The sequence below is a fragment of the Lycorma delicatula genome, chromosome 6 (genome assembly GCF_047948215.1).
Source record: "Lycorma delicatula isolate Av1 chromosome 6, ASM4794821v1, whole genome shotgun sequence".
In the NCBI taxonomy this organism is placed as follows: domain Eukaryota; kingdom Metazoa; phylum Arthropoda; class Insecta; order Hemiptera; family Fulgoridae; genus Lycorma; species Lycorma delicatula.
In genome coordinates this window covers 85,238,031-85,259,373 of record NC_134460.1, presented here as the reverse complement: position 1 = coordinate 85,259,373, position 21,343 = coordinate 85,238,031, and the positions used below count along the sequence as shown (strand labels likewise).

At 28.8% G+C, this 21,343-nt stretch overlaps 1 protein-coding gene across 2 annotated transcripts in view; it reads right to left on the bottom strand.

Annotated features, from left to right (window-relative positions):
• Window positions 1-21,343, bottom strand: part of LOC142325991 (ATP-binding cassette sub-family G member 1-like) — a 192,697-nt gene that overhangs the window by 20,971 nt on the left and 150,383 nt on the right. For both annotated transcript variants that reach the window (XM_075368028.1, XM_075368030.1), the window contains exons 2-6: window positions 17,799-17,916; window positions 14,985-15,183; window positions 9,660-9,805; window positions 5,531-5,769; window positions 3,846-3,962 (exon numbers count right to left, since the gene is read on the bottom strand). In XM_075368028.1, coding sequence (XP_075224143.1) covers window positions 3,846-3,962; window positions 5,531-5,769; window positions 9,660-9,805; window positions 14,985-15,183; window positions 17,799-17,916 — 819 coding nt within the window. The remainder of the gene's footprint in view (window positions 1-3,845; window positions 3,963-5,530; window positions 5,770-9,659; window positions 9,806-14,984; window positions 15,184-17,798; window positions 17,917-21,343) is intronic.

The window sequence follows — 21,343 nt, the reverse complement described above, 5'->3', positions numbered from 1 at the left end:
TCAGATGTTTCACTAAATCTATTACATATACATGTAATAATGCCTATTAAATTACATATACACATTTTTAAAAGTACATAAAATTTTATTTCACTAATAACTTCTGATTTTTTTATTGTTATTATTGAATAATTATTTATTGTAAAACTTTTTTTTACAATCATGGGTAATTATTAATAAATCAATATATTTAATTTTAAAAAAAAAGTTAAAAAATAAAATTAAAAAAAAAAAGGTAAAAAAAGGAGATGAAGTCTGATTCGAACCGATGTGCCTTAGTTATACCTTAGATGTGATACCTTAGTTATGTGCCTTACTTATATTTGTAAGATCCAAATATTTCATTAATTAAAATTTCATCTAGCTATAACTCTGGAACCAATGAAAATAAGTACCATTTATGAAAAGATCTCAATGAGGGCTTACTGCAGTTAAGAAACCAAAAAAATTTGGATTTTGAACTTTTTTGAATACTTTCGGTTCAGTCGATTGCAATCAAAAGCAGAAGTGCACAATTATGAGAGGTTATCTCTAAAGTAAAGACTGTTTCATTGTAAAAAAATTTATTCTGAAAACTTTATAAATATTTTTTATTTCTCTTAAACTACATACCTTATACTACTTCTCTATATAAATGCCACATGAATTAAGACATTTATTGTAGCGATACATCAGTTACCCTCATCAGTATACCCTCATCATATACATCAGATACATCAGTATACCCTCATCATATTCATTTATTCATAATGAAAGAAGTGTATGTTTAACACCATAGTTAACATGATAAATAACTGCATGAATATTAAAAAAAGTACACAAAATTTATAAAGGTAATGACATTTTTTAAAGTTTGTATTGAAATTTTTACAATATTTCATTTATTTAAAACAATTCTCTAGCAATTATTTTAAATAATAAGCTTAAGAAATTAAAAACAGTCTTTATGTATGTTTAACACCATAGTTAACATGATAAATAACTGCATGAATATTAAAAAAAGTACACAAAATTTATAAAGGTAATGACATTTTTTAAAGTTTGTATTGAAAGTTTTACAATATTTCATTTATTTAAAATAATTCTCTAGCAATTATTTTAAATAATAAGCTTAAGAAATTAAAAACAGTCTTTATAAAGAAAAAAAAAGCTGCAAAAAAAAAAAATATAAAGAAAATTATAGATAAGTGATATTTAAAATTATAATTGTAATATTGTTATGACTGTTCTAACAGTAAAGTACACTTTCTTGAATGAAAAATCTGCTGTTTTAATACAGAGTGTGGCAGTTAATCGAGCGATTTTAAAAGTGTTTTAAGAGTAAATTATTAATCTTATTTGGTTTAAAAAGTATGAACACAATATAGATATGAAGGCATTTACTATTTTTGATTTTAAGTCACTATATACAACGCCCCAAGGGTCTCTATTCCCTTGCTCCTGAACGAAGGAGCACCAGGAATTATGCTTGGAGGACCTAATGCTATGAAAGTACCTCTGCATTAATCTGCAGTTAGGTTTGCATGCCGATTGGGATCACCCTTTCGTTGTGCAGCCCTTCTGAGTCAGCTCACAGACTGCTTCATTACTGTCAGATTCCGAGACCACCAACCAGATATACGTTGCCAGCCAGTGCCTCTAGGAATGGCGGCTTTAGCCGCCGCCACCACCGCAGAGGTGAAATTTTCTGTCAGGACATCTAATGGCAGGCAGTCAAGGTCTCGAGAAAACATCTCCAGTCTGGACTCCAACAAAGAGGAGAATTTTGGCTAGTCCACCCTCCTATGCAGGAAGCACGGAGGACTTTTAAGTCACTGAAAAGAGAAATTTATTAAAAAATGACATCTTGAACATGACCGCCATTTTGCTGAACACACTCAGTAAGTCTCTTGCTAATATAATATAATATAGTAATGGCTCTTGCCATTATGCTTAGTAGTAACTATAGGGAAATTCTGGAGTTTTTGGAAGCCCAGTATCGAAAACTTTACCTGTTTACAAATCCTGACAAGTGAAAATGAGCCTCATCACTCATCAATAAATTGTTAACAAGGTCTTGCCTTTTACTAATTAACTGTAATAAAATTTGAAAGAAATTTACCCAGTTTTCATAATCACATTGTATTGCTTGAGTTATTTAAATTTTTTAGGGGTGAAGTTTGAGGTCATTGAGTAAAATTCACCATATACTACAGTCAATCTGAGTGACACAGAATGGCAATGCACTGACCAGTGTGGCTTCACTCAAAAACCTCTTTCATAGTCGCAATATTCTCAGGTGCACGTACTGTTTTTACATTATCATCTTTCTTTTTTAGCGTAGAATCAGTAGCCTCAAAGTTTTGAACAACCCAGTCTTGATAGCATGAGCTGATGGAACAACATGACTACAATCAACTGCATAATATTTTTTTAATTTATGCTGAGGAATTACATAACTATCAACATTTTTGTAAAACACTTTCACAGCAAAGGCACACTGTTTTCCACTCCACTGTTCCATTGGAACTAAATACCTTTCAGTAAGCTACAAAATGACAGTAGCAGTTTCATTCCCATTCAATCTCTGAAAAAACAGTGTTGCAAAATCTCCTGATTCTCTGCTGCACTCTGTATACATTTTCACTATTATCATCATCAGAGCTAACTCTTAAAATGCAAACTACTTCACTTAAGAAATGGTTTATGTTTCAAATATTTGAAAATATTAAAGAAATAATTTTTTTTAACCAATATCAATTGGTATAAAAAAGTAAGTGTAAAACAAAATTGAATAATTGATATAGAACATTCAATAAAAAAAAAAATTAAATGTTTAGATAAGACTTTGCATGTTACAGACATAAAGTTACATTTGTAGTGATTTCATGAAAAAAGGATAGACATAACATAAAGTTTTTTTATAAATTGTAATGAATTCTGTCACAAATTACACCTCTGATAACTTACAGATGTCATTCTGTATTGGTTACATACATAAATTTATGTACAAAGATTTAACATCAATCTCCTGTGTTCTATGATTTGTAATGAATTCTGTTACATTACATCACTGGTAGCTTCTAGATATCATTTAGTATTAATTTTAAACACGTCTCCTAACAGATGGCATTAGTTCCATGAACTTGGTTAGAAGAAAGATTTAATTTAACAGCTGACAAATGTTACTTTGTCATTTGATTTGTGATAGTTATGGCAAACATAGGTATAGTTGATAATGATAACGATACAACTTTGGATGAACTACGTTAAGAATGGAATGATAAGGTATCTGTAATTAATGTAACACTATCACTTTGTTTTTTTTTTTTTTACTAAAAAGATCCTTTATAAATCTAATTCTAAAATATTACTGAGTGATTATAATATTATCAAACTACTTTTAATTTGTCAGAAAGTATATTTCTTTAATGAGAAAGATACTTTTTCTGTTTAATGTATACTTGTAACTAATGTGTGCAGAAATATATGAATTGAAAAGAATTTATTTTTTTTAACAAAGATCTGGAATTTAATGAATGTAGTTAAATTAAAGTAATAATTAATGCAGAATTAACATAGTAATTAAAGCTAGAAAGTAATAATAACCAAACTGAGGAATATTAAAAAAAAGTTACATGGTTTTCATAAAAAATTAAATTATTTTTATATGATATTAATGCTTTTATTTTTTCATGAATGTTTTTGGGAGAAAGTTTTAGTTTTTAAATTCAAATACAAGCCCCCATCTTTGATTACACTCATCATTATTTCTTGATGCATACTTTAGTTTTTTAGATATATGAATTTTTTAAAATTTATATAAGTCACAATTGTTTACAATCAAGATCTTCACATTGACTCACCATTTTCTTCTTTGGCTTCCTCTAAGTAAGAATTTGTATCTTGCCGTCCTTTTTTTGCAGCAGCAGTTGCCAGCATAATGTGATCAGAACCATACTCTCCGATAGCAACTTCAATAACTACAATCATGAAATTACATTATTATTCATATAAACTAATAACTGTATGAAATTCATATCAGTATGAAACTCTCAACTGCACAATTGAGAGCTTCATACTGACATGATGGACAAGATTGACATTATTTTTACCTTTTGACGATCAATTGTTGTATTTATAATTTTTGTTTTTAAAATTCAATATTCATTTAATAAATTTGTGAAGGAAATAATTATAAGCATAACACATAAATATTCTTGATAATGGATTAATATCTGAAAGTACTCGGACATAATAATAAAAATTGTAGGTAAGTGGAAATTATTATATAATTAAAATAATGTAATCAGAAGTACAAGTGACTTTAATTTTTTCATAAATAGTTTAGAAATCTTGCATATGAGCAGCAGAATAATTTTATTAAAAATTAATATTTTTATCACTTAACTGAAATAAAATGAACTATTTTTCTATTAGTATTAACTGTGAGTAGATAATGAAACTAATGCTTTGGTACCATATTTGAAAATATTTTTAAATACAGATTATACTTTTTTTAAATTATAATCACTATTTTTGAATATTTAAAATTAAATTTATTATGTTCCTAAAGCATTCATCGTGTTCAAATTTTACTTAATTATATTTTCATTTCTGTTTTTTAATGTATATTTTTTCAAGTGTAAGGAATTCAAATTTAATGTTACTGATTTCTAACAATGACATGTTTATTTTTTTATTTTTAATCATATATTTTATTTTGAATAAAAGTGAACATTTTTACCCATTTTTCAGCTTATCATGAACTATTCATCTTCTGTAACTAAATTTAAAAACTAATAAAAATGAGGACAAAAAATACATTCTTAATGAATAGCTCAAAATACCACATTCAACTACATGGAAACTAACTTCACTTTTAGAATCTAAACTCAATTTTAAAAAAAATCATAAATTATCTTCGCTTCTAACATTTCCTGTATATTATCATTACCATAAAATTATCACATTAGTTTCTTTTGAAAACTTGCTGAATATAAAATAAATAAAATATCCACAAACATGCAAACCCAGGAAAAAGCTGTCACCTCTTAGATTTCCTTATTTCTCTACTTCTGTTCAGATGTTAACAAAAATCTAATGTAATGCTGTTTGATTTAACTTATATATATTCTTCTTCTTCTTCTTTCAAATGACAGACTACTGGAAATGTATAATACTAAAACACTGTAGATTTAATACTTAAATACAGTTTAACTGATAAATAGTGCTTATCATATATATATATATATTTACTGTAACTATGAGATCTGATGATTGATACAACTTAAGCACTTATTTTGTCTTATATAGATTCAATCATGGGACTGAAAAAGTTAATTTACTTTTTATTGGAAAAGAAAAAAAACATACAAAACACAACAGGTAAATGACTGACAATGCATTTTCTTTGAGTGTAGCTCATTCTTATTGTTTAAGTAAAAGAAAATATTCATGACTACATAATAGAAAATACACAGATTTAAAACAAGTTTTTTAAAACTTGAATACAGTTAAATTCATATAAAAAGCAATTAGAGAAGCTTACGGAAATCAGCTGGATTATGATAATTTGGACAGATAAGTCCTAATGATCCAAGGTATGGTAATAAACCTTGTACACTGCCTTGGTAGATACAATGTCCGTTCGCTATTGCATATAGGTGATCCATCATTTCGAATATTAAAGCACTTGGTTGATGAATTGTACAAATAATAGTACGGCCTTGTCTTGCTAAATTTTTCATTAGTGACACACAGGACGATGTTGATGAGCTATCTAGGCCCCTATAAAAATAAAAAAATAAAAATTAGAGAAATACTTACATTATCTTTTTAATTACATAACTTTATCTTTCACCTATATAAAACTGTATGCCAAGTAATAAACAGATTAACACTTTGAATATTGGGCTTCTTGGCACATGGTGGTCTTTTGGAACTGGGCAATTGAGACTGTTTAAAAAAAAAAAATCCTACTTATCATATTTCTAAAATTTCCTTATAAGAGTTTTATTACCTGAAAGAAAAATATATGCAGATTTGTTCTATGTAAAAAAAAGACAAATGTGACTTACTACAGTTTGTGTGACATGTTGAAATTTCCCTTTTAAACACAGAAAAAAATAACTACAATGCAAGCACTTAATATTTTTGTAATTATATGCATTTTAAGTTATTTATATTGCATTAACATATTTTTAGAAACATAGAAACATACTCTGTAAAGAATTCATATCTATAAAGAGTACATGTTCTTTTCATAGTAAAGAGTATGTTTACTGTGTAAAGAGTAAACATACTGCAACTTTAGAGTCTGGGCACCACCAACTTGTTTTTTTTATTACAAATTCATTTGATGATGCCTTTTTTTAATCACTGTAGACTTTACATTTTCTTGTTGGCTGTGCTTTTTTTTCAGTAGGCATAAGTTTCTCTGGAAAGTGTCTGCCTGTTAGTCTGTTTGTTAATATAGCAACTGTTGTTTCTTCTTGAAAAAGAGTACCAAAAAGTGTACCACCTTTTTCAGCAAAGGTTTTATCAGTTTCAATTAAATACTTTTGTAGATTACATTTTTCCTCTCATTTTGAGGCCATGATACATTACAAAAGAATTGATTACAGCAATCATGAATAAATGAAAAAATAATTTTTTTCCACCACTTCAATTGTATTCATCTGAGAGGGTAGTATGATGTCATCTGGTCATTTCTATCTACAACTGTTTTATTTAAATTATAATCAATAATAGCAACCAGTTTATTTTTAACAGTCTGAGTACACTGTTTATCACTAGACGTCATTTTATGGGAATAAGACATTAAAACATCTAGAGTGTCTTTCCACTTAAAACATAATAAATGGTTTCTCCTCATAAAAGCTATTTCATGTTTCTGTAACTTTTTAGCAATTACATTTTCCCATGGCAACTGTTTTCTATTTGGCATACAGGTTCAAACAGCCAAACGTGTCTTCCCAAATCAGCTGATTTGGAAGTCGAGAATTCCAGCGGTCAAGTCCTAGTAAAGGCAGTTACTTTTATACGGATTTGAATAGTAGATTGTGGATACTGGTGTTCTTTGGTGGTTGGGTTTCAATTAACCACACATCTCAGGAGTGGTTGAAATGAGACTGTACAAGACTACACTTCATTTACACTCATACATATCATCCTCATTCATCCTCTGAAGTAATACATGAACGGTGGTAATTCCTGGAGACTAAACAGGAAAAAAGAAAGGTTCAAACAGCCATTGTCCACTTTCTTACAAAAATCTAACAGTGTAAGGGAACTATAAAACATGTCCCCATAAACAGTAAGTCCTTATAAGGTAAGAGCCTAATAATCTTTCAAAAAGAGAAAGGACAGAATTATCTTGGCAGCCTTTACCAGAGTAAATTTCGATCCGAAGAACATAACCAGATGCAGAATCACACAACAGAAAGAGTGTGATGCCATATTTTTCTGGCTTGTCTTTTAAATACACATGGAAAATTACTCTTCCCCTGAAACCACACATAAGGTGATACACATTCAGGAAATTGATTAATTAGGTGATCAAGGAAAGGTCAGAGTTTTTGCAAAGGGTCATGGTTTGGCTGTCCTTTTGGAACATAAGTTGTGTTGTTGCTAATATTGCCGTAAAACGATCCCGTGACGTAACAGATGATGGAAATGGAGTACTTATAAAATGTTCTGTGGTCCAGTAGTCTAATAATTTTGGCTTTTTGATCAAACAAATATGTATGATAGAAAAAAAAAGATAAATTTCATTTAATTGTTTTTAATTACTTGAATCTTCTTAATTTATCAATAATCGACTTGGTATACAGGTTTGTTTCTGTTTTCATCTTTTATAAAGTTTTCAGGGAAAAATATAGAAAATACATCAAATGTTTCATCGACAGGTGCAGTAACTCCACAACTTTCTTGGAAAACTGGTAATTGTGGGAGGTTATCATCAAAAGTCCAGCCTAATTCAACATCTGTTTTCTTCCTTTTCCTTTTATCAGATGTAGTTCCAGTAGTAACTTCAGTAGAAGTAGGCACTATAGTAGGTATAGTACAAGCATTGAGAATTATAGGAAAAGATGAACTTACAGAAAGAAAAGCTGTCCATGAGAGATTTGTAATGTTATGCCTATTTCATGAAATGGAGGGCTTTATTTTGTATCATTTTTATTCTTTGATGGGGGTTTTTGAAAACCATAGTCAACAGTTGAAGTGTCAGTAATGTTAAGTAAAACTTTGCCAATAACAGGAACTGATTAAGTTGAAGGCATGCCTAAATCTAATTTGATACAAATAGAATTGTCAGCAGAAGTATTAGGAGTTTTAAAAGAAAACTAAGAGGAATAACAATAGCACACTAGTAGGCCTAGAAGTAGAATCAGAGATAATATCACTTACTGAATGTTCAGTTACAGAACCACTTTTTTTATTTTTGAACTCCAGTGGTCATAGTAATCATCATCATCTGATGAATACAAATCACAATAACAAATAACTGGTCTTCGTACGTCAGGTTCCTATTCTCATCATCTAGTTCCTCTTCAGAACCATTATCAAAACATAACTCAATAATTTGTTCATGTTCAATAAGCAATCTCACTTTCTCTGTTAGAATAAGAATTTTCACCTTTGCTATTATCCAAGATATTGTACATTAATTTCACTAATTTAGAGTCATAAATATGACTCATTTTAGTAATTTTTAAACAATAATAACAAAAATAATTTTGGCAATAGAATAAACATGGAAAATAAATCAAAACGCACGTAAAAAAACTTGCTTCACAAATATCAATTAGACAGTGACTCACAAATATCAGCACACTTAAACTAACAGTTAAAAAATTATCAAATAGATAGTGAAAAGTGCTTGGCATATGAATATTCAGCATGAAACACTGAATGTATGGGATTAATAAAAGACGAATTGGAGTTGTACTAACAAAAGATGTATGGAATTTAAACACAAGGACAACATATACTCATCTGTCGTTCAACTGAGCAAAAATGGTCCCTCGTATTGAAAGTGTTAATAGCATCTAAAAACATTGCTACAACGAAAAATAAAAATCTGTGTGTTAGTTGCTAATTGATCAATTGCAGATAACTTTTCATGAAACAGAAGTCCAAAAAATGATATAGTTCTCAAAATTATGATGTAAATATTTAATAATAAATGACTTACTACAAAAAAAAAAAGACATGAAATGGTTTCCTATTAACTTCTTTAATGACTGAAATTCATCATAGATGAATTTATATGAGCATGTCAAACCCTTAAGTAATTTATTTTATAAATTTGTAATTAATTAACATATAATTTTTAATAAGGTAACATTAAATCTACATTATAATGTTAGCATTGCATATTTATGCAGAACATACAGTTAGTAATATACGTTCAATTAATATAATTTTGAATTATTCAAATTAATAATATCTTAACATAATATTTTTAGTAATGTAATCTTTCACAAATATGATATCAATCATCATAAATAAGAAAAAAAAAAGTTAAAAATGAATGCTGTTAACTAATAACAAAACAGGATGTCATAGTAGAATCAAATAAACTATGTATTAAAGTTAAGAAAGATATTTTTGGTAGTAAAATTTAACTCTATATATAATCACAATAATAAAAACATCTAAAAAAAAATACTTACGTTGTAGGTTCATCAAGAAATAACACTGGAGGATTTGTTATAAGTTCTAGAGCTATAGAAAGACGTTTCTTCTGACCACCAGACAATCGTTTTGTCATTGTTTTTTCATGTTGAGATAATCCCAACAAATCTAACAAGTAGGTGATCTAAAAAAAAGAAAAAAAGAAAGTTTGTATAAAACAAAAATTGAAAAAAAAAATTTCTTATATAATTAAATATTAAATAGAAGCTTGTTAAATTTCATGTTTATTTTAAATTATCTAATATAAAATAATGGAAAAATTAAATGTATTACTGAGAAGTACTGTTGAGACACCATTTTGGATTTCACTGAACATGCGACAAAGCAATAGCAGTCAATGTTATGATTGTCTGTCAGGATTAAAAAGTTTATCATACACACATACAAACATAAGAATGGCATAATAAAGGATCTTTTTCTTGGAGTTAACTACTGCTCTACTTATGTATGAGATGGCAAGTAAGATTTCTTGATGATACCATCAACTGAGTTTAATTTAAACCTTACTCAAATAATTATATTCAGTAGTGTAAATTAATACTGGCTTTAAATGTTTCTATTTATTCAAATTCAGTGCTCATCAATAATATATTAAAATAATATTTCATAGACCGAATGAAATAAATACAAATATAAATAAATAACAATTTAAATACAAATTAATTTCAATAGCTTGCTTTAAAAAGTATATGAATCAAGCTATTGAGATTTAATAATTATCAATATTTTTTTATAACAAATAATATTTTGTCATTCTGTATTATATGTAAACAGAAATATAATTTTAATATTATAAATATTACTCAAAATTTACACGATTAACAAATTGCTATTCTAACAAGTTATTGTTGAATCATTATAATTATCCTACATAAATAAAGTGCTTACAAATGTTTATAATCAAGTTTTACTCTGTACATTAACAGATCCTAATATAAAAATCTTTTCACTGAGGTATGCCTCAAATAAATATTTGGTTTCAAAAGCTAAAATTTGTACATTAAAATTACTAAAACAATTTACTTATATCAAAGAAATAAGTGATTTCCCACATTTGAACCGGAATTGAGAATATACAAACCTTGTTTATTTGTGATCTTACAATTAAAGTGATCACCATCTCAGAAATAAGGTTCAAAAGAGCCACTGAAAAGTAAATAAGGTATTGTGTTATTGACAACAGATGAGAAAGATAGTTACACTTGTTTCAAAGAACTTCACTGAGTAACTATTTCCTTTACTTTTAACTAAAATGCTATCAAATTTTAAGGAAGGAAGCAAATGCTAGAACAATTTAGCTTGAATTCCCATGTTCATTGCTATGTACCATTGTGAAATTATAACATACTTTTATTCAATTCCAAAAAAGTTTTAAAAACTTATCTTTCCCATTACGCTGGTAAAAGTGTACCTTTATTAATATAATCATAAATAATAATACAAAAAATTAATGACTATGAATTACAAATTATATTTAGTACAAAACTGTATGGAAAAACATTCTATATATAAACATTTGAGAAGAAAATTTTCTAGTTACAACATAATTAAGTACGAGTAAATATATATTTTGCAGATAGTTTAAAATAGAACCATACAATAAGAACTTAATTCATTACAATATTATAAGCATAAATAAATAAGTAGATATAATATTAGAGTTAATAATTCAATAATAGAATCTTTATAAATAAGTAAAAAAATCTTTTATTCTGATGATTATTCAATGACAGTATATGCATTACATCAGGAATGTGTAGATGTGGAATTCCATGAATAAATACAGAGAATGTCCTAACATTTCCCTGAATGGATAAAGGGAAACCATGATAAAAATTTGTTGAGAGCAGCGTCATAGAATACACATTTTAATGATAAAATAAAGATAACTTTTTTTCATGAAATTTCATATTTCTGCTAGAATTATGAAAACTGATTTGAGTGTTATTTTCTGCCCTTCTTAGCATTGTCACTAATGGAGGTACTCCGATATGCATTAACTACAAATGTTTGAGTGACAATGCTAGAAAGGGCAGAAAATAAATAAAATAAATCAAAAGACTTAAATAAATCAAAAGACGGATGTCATTAAAATCCAATTTAATTGTTTAAAATATAAATACACAAAATATTAAGTTAAATACATGAAGAAACCAATTTTAAAACATACTACAAAATAAATCACAGTTTAGAAGGCATTATTTGAGCACATATTTACGTACAAGTTAAACAGAGATGCAATAAATTTAGGTTTTTAAAGAAATTATTGATTAGTATTCTTTAAAAATTTATGCAACAGAGTAATAAGTTTAATCATTCGTAATTTAAATCATGTAAATATAAATAATTTAAATGAAGGCCAAGCTGCACTTTATACATTATTTAACATTCAGTTAAATACAACATCTTTTACTAACTCTCTTATTCTTTTTCTATTTTTTCCTTCACTTACATTTGGAAATTTCTGCCTGATGTACAAAAATCTGGGACTATCCTTCTTCATTGCTTTTACAAAATTTTTCATTAGTACTAGCTTGATATGGAGAGGAAGTAAACTTTTTTTTGGGTTCAACTAAGGGCTCATGAATAACATTTTTCCCACTTGGAGTTAAGTTATCTTGTTTCTTCCATTCTTTGGTAACATAATGTTTACCCCTAGCTCGGTTGTCCCATTCGCAAAGAAAACACATGTACTTAGTAAAGCCTAACTGCATGCCTAACAAGATAGCTGCTATAACTTGTTCCAGCTACTTTTTTTATAATTTATTTTTTCAAGAACGTCTTTCATTACTTCATATGTCTCTTTCAAATTAATACCATAAGCGATTGGTATCGAAGGATATTTGTTACCATTGTCTAGTAAAACCACTTTTAAATTATACTTGGATGAATCTATGAAAAGATGCCAGTCCTCAGGTTTATGAACTTGTCTAAGTGCAACATAAATTCATCAATATTTGTGCAATAAACCAAATTATTTTCATCAATAAAGTACTGAGAAAGTTCTTTTTGTCAGCTTCAAAAGCCTGAAAGTTTTGCATTTTTTTGAAGTAAATTCCAACCTTGCAGTCTTGATCCTAACAGTTCAGCTTGATTTTTTTATAAATTTAAATCTCTAACAAAGTCATTTAATTCACCTTGTGATATAAGATGAGGCTTATTGGGACATAATTCAAAATCGAAATAATTGTTGTCTTTTTCAGTTCTGCCTGATTCTTCATCGCTGCTTTCGAAACATACATTCACAGGTGACTCAGGAACTGGAATAATTTCTCTGCGAGGTACAGGCCTGATTACAGAATGCAATGAAGGATATTTTACAGTATGTTTAGATATTTTAGAAATTCCAGACACACTTGTTAAACAAAAGTAACAATTGGATATATGATCCTTTAGTTCACGCCAAACTATAGGTACACCAAATGGCAAAGCCTTCCGTGTACCTTTCAGCCATCATCTTAAATACACAGAAAAATTAGTACATACTATATGAGGAGCCCACGTCTTATCCTGATCACCAATTTTACACTGAAGTACAAATGATATGCTTTTTTAATTAAAGGTGTACTGTCTTTTCTATCTGATTTTATGGTAAACTCACCTACATACATAACAAAAGGCATCCACATCATTTACACAATTTCGAGGCATTATGACACTGCACTGTCAACAAACTTAAGACTGAACAAAATTAATTCATAACAAATCCAGTGCTTAATACAAACAAACATGTGGCTATGTTTTCAGCTACATGCTTTGACCTGCACAGACATGATTAATCTTGTCCACGAAGGTTCACTCTTCAGTATTAGATATGATGTCATAATATGTGACTATGATATGATTTAATTCTTTATCTAGTATTGTTTATTTATAGCTTACAAATTATGTTAACAAAGTTAAAAAATAAAAAATGAGCTAACAAAATATAATATAGGAGCTTAAAATGCTATCTATACGTTGAAAAATGAAAAAAATCCTTTAATTAAAATTTAAAAATTTTTCAAAAATAGTGGGTGACTCAGAAAGATTCTGAGTTCATATTCGTTTTCAGCATCAAAAACCAGATTAAAATCATGCATTGCATGTTAGGAAACAAAAATTATGTCTTTCAGTGAACTTTTTAAAACAAAAAAAAATTTCAGAATTATTGCTTTTATTTAATGATTGTACAACTGCCAGTTTTCTTAAGTTCAAATATTAGCAAAAACCAATGTGATTATTGACTGGATTACTATTGCGAACAGATGACCATTAATAAAAAAGTGTGTTTGGAAAGTTTCGTGCAATGGAATTATGGAAGTGTAATGTCGAAACTTTCTTATTATTATTTTGTATTTTTATTTCATTATTTTATAGAAACGGATGTTACAATAACTGGAACACATTGTAAAAGATGTTGAAAATGACATCCTCCAACATCAATACAACACTGCACATGTTTAAATTTGTTTTTAAGTACTGTAAACAGCCGATGTACTGGAATGTCTTGTATGTATGCCGTTAGTGTGGCTTTCAGTTCGTTAATCATGCACCCATAAAAAGTAATTTGGAGGAGTCAGATTGGGTGAACATACAGGCCACAAACCCCTTGAAATGATTCATTTACCAAAGATATTTCGTAAAAAGTCACAGCTTTATGTGCGGTAGCAAGTCCGATACCTTGCTACTGTGCTAACTTACACATTGACTTTTGGACATAGCACCCAAAATATCAAGTAGATTCTGTTGATTTAGTTTAGGTGGTCTTCCACTTCAATCAGTGTCTTCAACAAAGCCTGTTGCCTGAAATCTTTTGATAAGATTTCAAACTGCATTGTGGTCAAGTGAGGAACAAGAGTATTTGGAATCAATTCTGAAAAGTTGTGCTTCACTAAATCAGTATACTTGTCATTTTCAGGAAAGAAATGTTCAATGAGAAAAATGTGTTCCTCTATTGAAAAAACTATTATGTTTCTCACAACTATTAACATTTTGGTGTATTACTGAGTAATGCCCAACGAACCCGGGGAGAACCAATCTAACACTGAAGAACAGAATATACTACATAATTCTAAAGTATAATGCACAGTGGCTTTCCAAATGCACTGTAAAAATAAATACATTCAAAAATGCTTCACAAGTGCTATAAAAGTTTTCAAAGTATAAACTGGTAGCAAAGTTGAAACAGTTTTCATTCAGATAACATGCTTCATAAGGGTTTATGTAAACAAACATACATAATTAATTACATTAAGATTACTTAAATTCTATATCAAATTTAATCTAGGATTTTATAAATGTTGAACTAATAATAAAATTACCTGCTTTTCTTTTTCACAAATTGGTACTGAGATTCCAAGCTTAAGATGTGTTGCAAAAGTCATAGCTTCTCTAACCGTAATTAATGGTCTTAACTCATCATCTTGTAGAATATAACATGACATTTTGAGAAACTGTTCTAAACGACCATTCGTTCGACTTAGTCCATTGATACATATTTCTCCACTACTTCCTTTAATACTGAATAAAAATAAAATAAATGTAATGAAATCAGTATTACACAATTTTATAAAAGGGGGCCTGTGGATAATGTTCAGAGTATATATTGTGAAGTACTTTTAAAAGATTCTGCTAGAAGGAAGTAACGCGAGCTATCTTCTGGATGGGATTTTTGTTTTCTGCAGGTATAACAACATGTTAGCTCGTCCTTTCTCACTATTCATTCATTTTTGTTATATTGGTGCTCAGTTTTCCCCTTTTGGATTCTGCTGGTACATGATGAACTTAAGCCCATGCTAAGGATGCCAGGATTAATAGAACTAATGGATTCTTGGTACTATCTGGTGGAGAGCGGTACCACAAACTAATCCAGATTCTTTATCCTGTTTAGTGACCATAGTAAATTTATATTAATGACTGAATTGACTAAGGTGTACAACTGGGCCAACATTTAATAAAAAAAAATAATTTTTTTTTTTTAATTTTGAAAACATAATCTTTCAAATTTGTCTCACCATTTGAGACAACCATAAAGTACAAAAGTAGGTTACATATAAACACAAAGTATTTCTTCATAAAGTGAATCCATGACTTTAATCTGAAATTTGTGTAATATATATATATATATATATATATATATATATATATATATATATATATATATATATAATTAGAATGATTATTACTTACAAATAACATATTCAAAGTTAAAATATTCTAAAACCATGAAACTACAACAAGCTGTAGCAAAAAAGGACCAAAATGAGTAAAGAAACATTTAATAAAACCAAAAATAGTCAGAAAATAATACTTTAAAAAAACTATAAAAATAGTATTTCTCAATCATATTTTCGCCATTTGCTTCTTTTAGGGTCTGTTCAGAAAATAACCAAACTTATTTTTTTAATCTTTATTATTAATTTTACAAATTATTGGTCCTTGTCCCCTTCAAAGTATTCCCCTCCCCTATTCACACACTTTTCCCAGTGGTGTTTCTACTTGGCGAAGCAGTCCTGGATAGCTTCATTTAAAATGGCCTTTAAGATCTGTGATGAATTTGCCATAATGTTATCAACAGTCTCAAAACGGCGTCCTTTCATCACTGATTTTAATTTTGGAAATGGGAGCCTGAAGGAGAACAGTCATCTCATAACTGGGACAAAACTGACGAATTGACAAAGCTGATTGATAAAGCATTGTCATGATGAAGGAATAATAAGTTGTCTCGCCACAAGTGGTCTCTTTTTACAGTTTTTTTTCTTGTAACCGTTGTAAAACGCCTTAATAGTATGCATGGTTCACTGTTCCAGCTTGAGGCAAGAATTCAAAATGCACAATTCCATTAAAATCACTTTGACTTTGGATCAAGACTGACATGCTTTCTCAGGGCGTGGAGATCCTTTGCCAATCCATTGTGATAACTGAACCTTTGCCTAAGTATCGTAGCTGTAAACCAGCTTTCATCTCCCATTACGATTTGTTACATGAATGCTTCATCATTGGCTTGTTCAAGAACTTGCAGACAAAAGTCCACTCAATGTTCTTTCTGCTGTTCGGTCATCAAACGAGCAACAAACTTTGCTGCAACTCGATGCATGTTCAATTTTTCAGTCAAAATGTCATGGCATGATCCAATCAAGATGCTAATCTCTTCTACAAGTTCTCTGACAGGCAATCAGCAATTTGCATGCACAGATTGTTTATTTTCTCAATGAGAATGTCAGCAGTTGAAGTTGAAGGCCTTCCTGGTCAAGGGTCATCTTCAATTGACTGACAACCACTTTTAAAATAGTGAAAACCATTCGTAACATTGTGTACAACCCAGAGCATCATCTCTGTAAGCTTGTTTCAAAAGTTGAAATGTTTCTGTGAAAGTTTTCCCCAGTTTCATGCAAAATTTTACATTGTATTGTTGCTCCTGAAAATATCACATATCACGAAAACTAAATGAGATATCAACAATCTAAGAACAGGTGGTTACAGAGAAGGTTATGTGGAACACAATGCTGTCAACCACACATCACTATATATTTCCGTTTGTGCATAATTAAAAATGTTTTGTTATTTTCTGTACAGATCTCGTATGCATCACATTTAAAAAATAATAATAATAAAAAAGTTTTTTTCAAATAAAATTCCAATTTTTCTTTTATTTGTAAAAAATCTTGATTAAAACAATATTAGTAATTTTTATTGATGATTTAACTACCCTTGATGTGAATGAACTTTTTTATGTTATGTCAGAGCACTGGAAACTTCTTTAAACAGTAACTAGAAGTACAAGTGATTAGATCTGCAACAAACAAAAGTAATCAGGCCAAATCTATTTGAGCTTATTTACTTTCTGTAAAAATGGGTGTCTTGTGATAATTTATGGCAAAAAAATGGTGTCAAAAATTTAAATAAATATAATGTGATGATGTCTACTTTCAAACTAGAAACCCACAATAACCCAGCAGTTTATTTCAACTGTCTAATCATTTATGAAAACTGGTTAATGAATAAAATTTTTTGATTCACCTAGTATGAAATCTGAAAGGAAAGGGTTATGAAATAGTGCAAAATTAACAGAAAATAGTTTTTTTTTAAGTGCAGTAGTATGTTATAGTATACATACATAAATTAGTTTGACTTACATGAATCCTGCTAATATATTTAAAAGGGTGCTTTTGCCTGCTCCTGATGGTCCCATTATGGCTGTTAATTCTCCTGATCGGAATTCACCACTAATACCATGTAGTATATGTTTTTTACCTGAAAACAAAGAAAATCAATATTTAGAAATGTTATGAATATATTTGTGTTGTTAAATGAGACTGAATACTTTTGAAATAACGAAGACAAGAATCAAAAAAATATCTTTGCCACCATATGTGAATGAGTAAAAAACTTTAATGTAGTACAAACATGCTTAAAAATAAGAAGAGTATACAGCTTACTTTTTCATTGAGTTAATTTCAAGAATTATTACTTTAACATCATTAACAAAAATTAAATAAAACTGATAATCTTGTGCGAGCATTAATTTTTTTCTTTAACAGGCATTAAAGAATAATGACCTCAATATAAAAAATATATTAAAGTTGAAATATAATTATTGTATCAATTTTGAGAGCTTTACATAACATTTTAATAAATGTATATAAAAAGAAAATTACTTATTATTGCTTAAAATATGTAAATCCTATGATTACATAAATATGTTATTATGTGTGTAGAATAAAATTCACAAGTCTGTCTGTTGTGTACAAGTCTGTCCACAAGAAAAAAAATCACACAGGAAAGTCATGTAAATGTGTAAATAAGTAATGTTGTATAAATTAAAATTGTAATTTTATCATAACTGCACCAAATTATATTTGAAGAACAATGGAAAATAATTAAATGCAATAAGCTAAAGTTCAAATAAAAGTAACAAAAAAAGAAAAATAACAAACGTTAGACAATGCAAACTAAAATTACTGACACTTCTGCAATAATCATTGAAAAGATTTTAAATTTTTTTTGTGGAAGTCAATGATTTATGATTATGGAATAAAGTATACTGAGATATTTATAATTGTTTACCGTCATCACAATATCTCGTTATCATTAGGTTTTTATGTTTTATATCTTTAAGTTATCAGTTGACTTATTCTTTTTTTATTCATCCATATTCACATTCAACTTCTTATCAAATTCTGTTATTTTTCATATCACGTGCAGTCAATAATAATCCTGTTAATGATTTATTCTCATAGGCTCATATGACATTACATATCAGACGATTATGATGTGTAATAAATAGTTGTAGATTATAAAAAATACCTAGCCTCATGGAGATTCAAATCCCCAAATTTCTGGATGAAATTAAAAAAAAATTGCAGCTGCCATGGATGTTTTTTAATTTTATTTTATTTTTAACAATGAGGGTCATTGTTTGAAAATGACTTGATCAGTTAACCAATCTCACAACCTTCATACACCGTATATTTCCGCAGTTAACACGATAGTTGAATCGTAAAAAAGACCCTCAAAATCCGGATTCGTCTGATAGAACAGATACAAAAAAATTAGATTGAAATCTATATAAATTGAAACACATGACATACTACGAAACCACAACGTAACGATGCTAAAAGGGGATTTTCCTTTATGCGTGCAACCACCGATTTTGTTACTGATCTTGAAAATTATTACAACTTATCGAAAATCTATCATATTATTTAAATACGCTGTATAATAATAGAACATTATATTGTAATAGTAAAACAATACTAAAGATAAATATTAAAAGTTATATTTAGTGAGCTACTGAGGAAAAAAACGGTCAAATCGTAATTATTTACTAGTACAGAGTAGGGTATGTCCACAAAATAGAGTAGCGCATACGACACTTTCGTGAATAATCAAGGTCATTACCCGAATCAGTACAAATAGGACATAATTCTGTAAACGTTATACAGTATTATTAAGTAGATGATGATCGCAATCTAAACTAAATTCATCTTATAGGGCAGATATGTGCTAAAACTATAAAACTTTGACTAAAATTTATACCTTGTCTTATCTGCGGAAATAATCAGTAATTAATTTTTTTACTTCTCACACTTCCGACCCAAGCAAAAGAACTTTACCCTCTCTCTGTTCAAGATCAACAACATGACTAAATTAAAATGCTATGGTTAAGTTAAAAGTATGAAGTAAAAACTGATTCCAGCTTTGCCTAAATATAGTAATTTCCATACATTAATTTAATTTTCTTAAAAGGTAGCATTTTCTTCCAAATAAAAACTTCTAAAAATAATTGTGATTCCAAATTTTTTTCTTTTTAAATCCATTACTTGACTAACAATCAATAATTGTGAAAAAAACAAATACTAATCTTAATCCTAATTGGAGCAGATCATTGTATCAATGATGATTGATGGTGATTTGTATCAATAAATTCATGGTGATTTATTTATGTGAGGCAAATACAAATGATAGGTTGTATTAAAAGTCAATAAAATTTTACATTTTAATATAATTATTAATTATATATTTTCTGTATAAATAAAATATTTTAACCGATTTAAAAAAAAAGATATGTCTGTTCGTTTATATTATGAAAAATATGTATTTACAAGGTCTACAGAAATGTTTTTCTTACGTCCATAGGGGGGGTTTTTGCCTACAGGAAAGACTGTAAATCAATGTGTTTACTGAGAAATTCTTGAAAGACTGTGGAAAAGAGTTACCTGTGTGAAACCAGTCATCAAAAACAACTGGACACTGCATCATGACAATGTACCTTGTCACACTGCACTTTCAATTAATGGGTTTTTTGGCAAAGAAAAACATTCCTGTAGTTCCTCAATCACCTTATTCACCTGACTTCAGTCCCTGTGACTTTTTCCCATCCCCGACTTTAAAAAAACACCTCAAAGGACACAATTTTGGAACAGTAGAAAACAAAAAAAAATGTAACAACCATCTGAAGGATATTCCGGTTTTTGACTTCCGACACTGCTATGAAGAGTAGGAAAACCATTTGAAGCATTGTGTGGCTTCCCAATGGAACTATTTCGAAGTTGATAGAGTCCTTGTATATTTGGATTGTAAATAAAAATTTTTTTCTGAACCAGTCCCATTACTTTATTTACAGACCTCGTATATCATGATAAACCGAGAACTTTGTATAACAGTTTGATGACAGGAAGACAGTTGGCATGTAAACAATACCACAAAATTCCTCCGATATAATCTAGAAGGATCTGAAAAAAATTCCTATCATTCCAGTTTTGAGAAATATCTTTTAGAAACACCTATAAATGACCAAATAAACTACTTTCCCTTTCATAAATTTGAACCTCTCTCAGATGGGGAAAAAGAGACTAGACAGCAAACAATAATAGAAAGGAAAATGTTTTACAGGATTACATTATCCAATAGGCCCTGATATAATGCACATACTGTGGGGAATGAAGCTTTTAAATTTAAACAATAAGAAGAAAATAGAATCATTTGGAATAATTTTTTTTTAAAACTAAGCAAGACAAATGCAGTTTTTTGCTATGAAAATCCAAATTCATTTTCTAAATAATGTTTTACACTCTTTTTTAAAAAAATCTTCATTTTCTTGACAAATCTTTTTCAAATCTGTTGTGATATTTTACAGCCCCAGATGTACTCTATTTTACTGGTAAGCTAGCTGAACCAA